This window comes from Fonsecaea pedrosoi, assembly GCF_000835455.1.
Source record: "Fonsecaea pedrosoi CBS 271.37 unplaced genomic scaffold supercont1.6, whole genome shotgun sequence".
Classification (NCBI taxonomy): Eukaryota; Fungi; Ascomycota; class Eurotiomycetes; order Chaetothyriales; family Herpotrichiellaceae; genus Fonsecaea; species Fonsecaea pedrosoi.
The window spans coordinates 640104-648873 of NW_013550610.1; the positions used below are offsets into that span (position 1 = coordinate 640104).

At 53.6% G+C, this 8770-nt stretch overlaps 1 protein-coding gene across 1 annotated transcript; it reads right to left on the reverse strand.

Moving 5' to 3' along the window:
• Nucleotides 1-6111: 6111 nt before the first annotated feature.
• Z517_09178 (uncharacterized protein) lies at nucleotides 6112-7761 on the reverse strand (the record flags this gene model as incomplete). Its single annotated transcript, XM_013425088.1, has 1 exon — nucleotides 6112-7761. The coding sequence occupies one exon, from the start codon at nucleotides 7759-7761 to the stop codon at nucleotides 6112-6114; it is 1650 nt and encodes a 549-aa protein (XP_013280542.1).
• Between the last annotated feature and the right edge of the window lie 1009 nt (nucleotides 7762-8770).

Genomic DNA, 8770 nt, shown 5'->3' on the forward strand with positions numbered 1-8770 from the left:
AGATCAGCTAACCTTCCACGGAGGCTCACCACGCACTAGAGCGTATACATTTGATGGAGGTCAAATTTGAGAGGACTTACTCTGATTTGACGCGCCGGGTATCATCGGAGAAGTGGGCCGACATCCGAAAACACTCCGAGAATGCGAGAGATAAGAGCAAGGGACAAGGCTCTACAAGAGATCGCGAAAGATCAAGCAAAGGGACGGATGCCCAAGGCGGCGCCGAAAGAGGGAGAATGTGGCAACCTAAATAAACGAAGAAAACCTGTATGGAACTGGAACACTAAGCTGGAGACCAGAAGGGCAAAGCCCGGGACAGTGCCGAGGAGAACAACGATAAACACAGCGGATCCCATCCCATTCTGACATGACAGCAACACAGAAGGGACAGGCCCAAAGCCAAGGTTGCCGCCGAGGACGGAGGATTCATTGAGATCGCGACGACTTTCTGTCTCCAGAGCCCAAGAGAAACGACCACGTTGAATGCGTTAGACCATAGCCTATGGCCACCGTCACGACCACACAGAGCTCGTACCGCCGTCGATACGGACACCGGGATGAGGAGCCCTGCCTTTGACGACACGCCCGTACTTCTCGACCACAGACCAGCCGAGCGCGACTCACGGCTGATCCATCCTCTGGAAGGCTCAGTTGCCTGTACTATGGCGACGATTCCAACACCAACACCAAAGACCCCGACGGCTACAGATATGACCAGAAATACCTGTGTTCTGCCCGCATGAGGGACGCGCATCGATCACCAGATAATTAGGAGACGGTGAACAGCCAGCAAGTACGTGTGCGAAGCTAGGTTCTGGGACCTGTCATCGCGGACTAGGCCTCCTTACCTGATTGGTGGCCCTGCTCGTTGTGAAAGGGAAAAGCTGTCGTCTGGGTCGGGCCCACGAGCTTCAAGAGACAAAACCAAAAACAACAGGGCACTCTCTGGTAGCTTGGGAGTTTCGGAATGGATTGCTGCAGCTCACTGGCGCTTTGCGTGTCGAGCGAGCATGAAATAATGCCGTTGCTGCCAAGGTCACGATTCGTTCGGACCAAGGACAGCCAGCGATACAGGGTGTAGGATGGCCAGTCCGCCCAGGTCGAGCACATCTCGAATAGGTCGTCCAATACCGTCGCACAAAGCGAGAAGAAAAGGGGGAAGAAGAAGAGAGATGAGGAGAGATGGAAGGGAAGTCACTGCTTCAAATAATCACGGTGCGACGAGTGTTCTACGACAATCCGCGGGAGAATGAAGATTGATGAAGGTTGCCATGGCCTTGACGAAATTCAAAACCGGCTTCAATGCCGGAGGCTTCCGTTTCCAGGAGCGCGATGTTTTGCTTCGAGCGCCGGTGTTGGTGCATCTTGGCACCACGTATATGCTGGAAGTCTATGCAGCAGCGGCTATTGGGGATCGATGACTTCGCATGCTGCAGCTTGAGAGATCGAGCTTGTCGCCCAGGTGCTCCAGAAAGTTGAGACATCTGGTACAGTTCGTGTGGGAACGTGTCCTGTCCCAATGATGCAGCAGCACGTCATCGAGTGAAGAGAAGCCACGCCAACCAGGCTCAAGCGGATGAGATTCTGTTGGTTGGTTAGCAGGTAACGACACTCATCGACCCGCATGGATACGGCTGGATGGCCGTAGAGCCATGGCGACAGAGGCGCAATGACACTGCAGAGAAGAATGGCTTGAGTCACAGAATGGAGATTGGAGATCAGGTGGGTTGGTGCTGCGGCATAAAGAGTAAACATGGCAAAATAGAGCGATCCAGCAGATTTCACAACGCCCATTGAATGAAGACAAAGTACGAATCCCGTTCCATGAATTGCGAAATCTAGGCGGCAGATGACCCAGTGTTACATTCAAATCCAATGTTGCTACTCATTGCCCAATGCCAGGTGACCATAAGATGACTTCCCATTCCTGCTCACGCGACCTTGTGTCGTGTCATTATCGTCACACCCAACCACGCAGTGGGAGAGTCGGAAACCACACCACACCCCACGCCCCCAGTTGGTTGTGATCGACTAGAAGTTAGATTGCCCACCACCACCGTAGCAACCAGCTGAGAAGCTCGACAGAAATCAATGTTGAAACAAGCACGAATGGCGTCCGCCGCTTCATTCCAGAGACTCTGCTGGATGAGGTGCTTAAAGTCGTACGAACCCGCGCTGATCACGTCTGGTATTTGTTAAGCTGACAACCGTGGCCTGCGAGCATCTTGCACATCCTCAGAAGGCTGCATCGACGCTTTCCTCCTCTTGCGGCTTCGGTCTTTGGCGCCCGTTAGCTCCAACGCCACGAAGATCACCGTCAAGGTGGGATCCTGCCTCCAAAACAGCGGGCGTCTTGCTCAATGATGATTCGACAGATATCGAGGGTCGGGGCCCAGTCAACACGATAGCCTCGCGGGTGCCGCCATGCAGAGCAGCAGCTTCCTTCGAGGATGGCTTTGTAGGCTTTGGAAAATCCGTCATCGGGTTTTTGCGAAGGTTTGTCGTTGCCGATCCGGTTCCTCGTGCGCGGAGGGTTGAATTGTTTAATAGTCGTTACCATCTCTTCTCCGGACCAGGAGAGAAGGAGTTGTCAAGAATCTGCACTCCGGGGCGGGAATCATACATTGCAGACATCTTAAGGCATGTATCGCACTGCGCTCTCCAATTATTGAATTCCAAGTACGAAGGAGTATCTCAACAGGTCACTTGGTTGGTTGACAGCGAGGTCATTGCCCAGGTAGTGACCGACCCTGACGCGTCGCTTGCCCCACGCGCGCGTCCCCACGTGATTGTATGAAGGCTTGGCTTTAGCCTTCCACCTCAGTAAAGCGAAATCCTTGGTATTTCTTGGCGCGAACGGACTATACTTTGTCCGCTCCGGAACGATGGCCGGCCAGGTGCAACCTCACCACCACCACTCCCGCATGTATCTTTTTTTTGTTCCGAAGGACAGGGATTGGCGCCACTAACATCGAAGGCGCACGGTATCCCCCGACGGGGCGCTGACGAACTGTGCTGAGTATGTGAATGCCTCCGTGATATCCATGCAGAGCTAACACTGTTGCCATGTGTCAGAGAATCGAGACAAACCCCCGAGTCGATCGATGAAGATTTCGAGTGCATATGGGAACAATAGGACGAGAAGCAGCTCTCGAAGTAGGTCATATTAGTCTGCGGCAAGGCGAACGCTGGTCAGAGACTCTGAGGCTGCAGGGCCATTGGCAACTCGGCTTCGGGACTCTATACCACTCGGGCGGGCACTCTACGTCAAACATGAGCCGGATATGTGTTCAATTTGTCCACATGTAAGGAGAAAGGCCCAGCACCGTCTTCATGAGAGTGTATGCAAGGGGGCCTTTGCGTTCCGCTCGCGACTTACTCGACTCATTGAACACTGGCTCGTGACTGGCTACCAAGGGATGTCCTCCCACTTCACCCGTTGGCTACCCTTCGAAGCTGCCTCTGTGGGTGCTTTTGCGACTCGGCAAAGGTGAAGACAGAGAAAACAGAAAACAAGGACGAACCCCGGTGAGGAGAAGCCTCCCTACGAGTGGAGATGGTTACCTCTGTAGATATGTTTATGAACCGACAAAAGGTCAAAGGCAGAGAAACAAAGATAAGTCTTCATTCCTACTTTTGTCGAAAGCTACCTCTTTAGATAGTTTTGTATCTTGACAAAACGGGTTTGATTTCCGCGCCTTTAGCTAGAATAGACACATAGTCACCTCTTTGGGAATAATTGTAACTCGGCGAAAAAAGTTTGATTCCCACGACTTTACCCAAAATGGAGAGATAGTTACCTCTTTAGGTATAATTGTGACTCAGCAAAAAGATTTTGATTCCCCACTCCCCTTGATTGAACAAAATATTCGAGACAGAGAAACGGCACGACTTCATTCCTACCGAGTGGCCATAGCTACCCGTTGACAGAGCGTTTAGTCCTCAACCTCCAAGAGGCGTCGAGCATGTAGCTGTGGGCAAATCCGGCATCTCACGAGTAAATACGCTTCGTTTTCCCCGCGATACTCTGCAAATCTTGGCACTTCTTGCCGAACTTTGGCCGCCAATCCGTCCAACATTGGCTCCCATGTCTGTAGTCGGCTCTTGGCTTAGTCACGCCATCAATGCCTGCGCTAGGGGGTCCTGCAGACTGTTAGCAATGAGCGCAACCAGCTGACCCAGCGCCACGTGGTGAGATGCTGTCGATTATCGCGGCTCCCAGTTCCGACGTCCAACCGGTCGTCGATTCCACTTCGCGCTGTGGGCCTAAAATCGGTCGGCTTGATGGATCATCATCCGCTGAGGCTGAGTGAGTAATGAGGGTCGAAGAGAAAGAGCATCAACCTCTGGAGACTGTGCGGGCGCTGTAATGATTGCTGCTATCCCTCTAATGGCGAGACGGCTTTGTTCTCAAACTCCGATAGGCCAGTGTCCAGAGTCGGTACATACCGTCCCCGTGCTTCTCGAGGCTGAGCTCGATATTTCCCGTTAGCTCCAGGAGCTGACATCGGGTAGGATCCTGCGATGGTTGTCGGATGACCCGTATGACTGATTCATAGACCGCGAACCTCATGACAGAGGCCAGGTCTAAGTCCGCGAAGATTTCTTGTATGCAACGCGGTCCCAGGTTGTTCCAACGTGGCCATTTGGGTTTGCCGCAAAGTCAATCGAAGGGACAATGCGGTTCGAACAGAGTCTCCTGCCTTTATTGGCAGGGGCGCATCTCGTGTCTTGAGCATAGTCGCTGACTCTCAGGTGTCGAAAGGTGTGGATGTGACAGGCATCGAGGTACTCGGGGATATATGTCGGGCAATTCGGATACCCCAAAAGCGATGCTCTTCTTGAAGAGGTAAGAACACCGTGATTTATAATCATCCGTGCGATAATGATACCCCGAAGACGATCCCATCTTATTCTGAAGTACCGGAAGAGTAATAATGGACATCTCCCGTTCCAAGGAGCTCAATGGCGAAGTAGCTGACCCAACAAATGGTCGGTCGCCAGCTCTTGGCTCGCCCGTAAGTGTGAATTTGCGAGCATCGGTGGCCGCCGCGTCTTCGATCCCCCCGATGAAAGTCTGTCGTTTCTCTCGTAGCTTCTGTAAGGTCTTCCGAAGCTGAAGAGCGAGTCGGTCACACCTCAGACTAGAGGCTGACCCTCGACGAATTCAAGAATGACAACATAGGATCCATCCGGGAAGATAAAGTCCCCATATACTTTGGGCACCGGAATGGTCGTTTCCTGGCGGACAAAGCGCAGAGCGTCCGCCTCGTAGCCTCTGGCGTCAGGTCCAAGCTTGACGATCACATTTTCCCAGCGAAAAACCTTGCGGCACACGCCCATCAACGAATACAGTGTCGGCAAGATCGAATAGCCGTTGAAAGATTTTTAATAAGTTCTGATCAGAGCGTACCAGCAGCATGGTGTCCACGCGACGGATACATTAGCCGGCAAAAGAGGGTTCTTGTGATGGAAGCGACAGAGCGCGTCGGTAACCTGCCGAGCAGCCTGTAGCAGGTAACAACGGCCCAGAGGTATATGTTAAAACAAGGTTTGGCCATATCATTCCTTGGCATGTTTGACAGCTTTTAACCGGATGAAGGTTAACCCGAACAGGATCTCGGGTGTAATACACAGCAAAGGACAGCCCGGCTGATCAACCAGAGGAACTGATTACCTTGTGAGTTGCTGAGCAGCGCCATCTGGACGTATCAGAAGGACATGTTCTCGACTGCGAACCGATTCTGAGTTCTTTCCAGGGAATGAATGAATGAATGAATGTACCACGGCGCGATATGCGCTCGAATCGATGGATTGTAGTACCAAGGACTGTCGAACAAGGTTGCTAGAGACTTGATTGACAGCGAGATCATACCACAGTAGAGGCAAACACTACGCCACCAAGTGTGTAATCGTGACAGAATTGACTATACTGTGGAATGAATCAAAGGTATTTGTCATTGTCATGCCACGGACATGAGATCTCGATACATGGTGCCGCATGGGACATCTCCATAAATCGATTAGATCTGTGGCTGTGATGGTTCCGTGGCATGTTTGCCCGATCCCTTGACCCGATGTGACCGAGGGCTCACTCACTCCCTCCCTCCCTCAGACCTTGACAACTTCCAGCCCAATCCCAGTCTTCGCAACGACGGCTGGATCAACCTGCGACGACAACTTGTTCACATCCTTGGCGGTCGTCTTCTCCTCGTCCTCGTCATCATCGACCCCCGTCCCCGCGTCGAGAGCGGCAGCGGCAGCACGTTTCCTTTGATCACGCTTCTCGAGCACGCGAATGACAAAGGCCAGCACGATCAGCGCACAGCCCAGACACGACGACGCGATAAACGCCGCGTGGAACTTGGGCGCCAGCACGGTCCGCCACACGGTCAAGGTCCACCAGATGCCCATGATGTAGCTGAACATGTTGGACGTGGCAATGACAAAGCCGCGGAACTCGTGGTCGTGCGGGATCAGGCTGGAGAACCAGGAAAAGTAGATGCCCGGCACGCCCATGGCCGTAAAGCACAGGTAGTAGCTGGTGAATTTGGCGCTGTCGGGCACGTCCCACACGGCGATGATGATGGAGCCGATCAAGCAGGGGACCTGGAGCAGCAGCAGCGACTGCCACCGCCGGCCCTGGAAGAGGGGCGAGTCCGAGAGCATACCGGCCACGACTTGCGAAACGGCGGCGACGGCGAACTGGCCGGTCGTCCAGACGTTGATTTCGTAAACGGTGTGATTGGTCGACTTCAGCCAAAGGGCAAATGCCGGCTGCTGCACGGGGAAGCCGGTCTGGACAAAGAAATAGCCCAGCGGGAGAAGCCAGAACTGCCACTGCTTGGCCAGCTTGAAGATCTTGGTGCGGTTCCAGGCTGAGGCGCCCAGCGGTTTCATGCCCTCGTTGAGCATCCTCGCCCGCGCCAGTTCCCGCTCACGCTCCGTCAGGTAGATGGCCCGTGTCGTCTCGGGGAAGTCTGGGAATAACACGTACCCGATCAGCGCGATGGGGAGACTGACGACACCGCAGATGATAAACAGCCATTGCCAACCCGAATGGCCGAGCCTGCCGTTCAAGCCCTTGTACGCGCCGGCTTGTAGGTACCCGCTAAACATGGCAGCAATGGGTGCGGTGGCATAGAAGATGGTCATGCGTTTGGCGAGTTCGCGTTTGGTGTACCAAGACCCGATGATGTAGACGACGCTCGGAAAGTAGGTGCCTTCGCAGACGGCAAGGAGAAAGCGCAGGCCATACATCTGCGAAGTCGTCGTGACGGCCGACATACAGAACGTAAAGACGGTCCACAAGAGTTCCATGGTGGGAAGCAGGATCGACGGCCGCACATGTCGGGCAAGTATAACGGCAGGGAGCTGACCCAGGACATAGCCGGCGGTGAAGACATTGGAGGCATACGTCAACTCACTGCCGTCCATGTGGAGCGCTTCCTTCATGCCAGACACATAGGCGTTGTTGATATTGGCTTGATCAAGACTCTTACTGAAATAGCCAAGGCAGGATATGGAGAGGAGGCATAGGTCAAGCTTGAGAAGGAACCACTTTTCTTCCTTGGACTTGCCGGGATCATCCCAGACATAGCGGAGGACCGAGCGCCAAGGGCGGGACTTGGTATGTTTGGTGGCTGCATCTGCATCTGCTTCGTCCGAAGTGGTCAGGATTGACTTTGTGACGAAAACGGTAGCGCCGGGCCCTTGATTAGGCTTTGGGTCTGCCGTCAGGGACTCAGCCTTGTTGGCCATATCGCTTCTGTCGGGAGGCTTCGACGTCACAGTATCAGGAATGATTTCAGACTGAACACGATCACCTTCTCAGTGATATCGACCTGCCAGCGAACAAGACTGCCAAAGAAATGTGTCCCTCCTGAAATGTCGCACATTGATTGTGTTAATATACTCGCCTTCGCTGTACGTTGAATGGCGACATTTCCCTTTTTTTGTCACCATCAATGCAGTTAGACCGAAACAAACAAGACTCGACCGTTTTATTCGGCCAAACCACGGCGCACTACGTAACTGCGTTGGACTCGGCACCGATGCCGGAATCTGCCGACATGGGCTTCTGATAGCCGCCGTCGTTACGACTCGTACACACCCATGCAGCCGGCAGGGCACTCACGTGCCTCGCTCACTATCGTCCCAATCCTAGCACGTGCGAAGATACTCAATTAACCCTCAACAGGAAAGAAGAGGGCTTGGTGTGGTATAACAGCCAATGAAAGTAGCGGTCGCTGGTGGTGGGTCCAGTGGTGCCAATGATGGCGACATATGGCGACATCTGACGGCTGGATAACGACTAACCTGCGACCACAGGATGAGGCTTTGTAGATTTGCGGAGTTGTACGTGCTGTGCAATTGTATTACTGCAAATTGACCGCCGTGCGCATAGTCGGAAGAGAAAGACTCGCGCTCGCCATGGGGCCATCACCGCATCGCGTAGCGAACACGGACGGCCAAACGGACGACCGGGCGGACGATGATAAAGGTTCTAGACGCCATGCTTGTCGCGACATTGCAATACTGATGGCGTGCTGACACCAGCATAGGGAGTGCCTTGGCATCGCAACAGTGACGGCCAACCCATGACAGTCACAGGCATGACACGCTCGACGACGCGCTCATCGAGCCTTTCTCGCAATGCAAGAGGTTTGACACAGAGAGTCACTTCTCAAGACGAGGAACCACTAGACACCCGCAAGGAGGCGACCAACTGCTCAACCCACGAAGAAACAGCCTTGCGCGCGAACAGCAC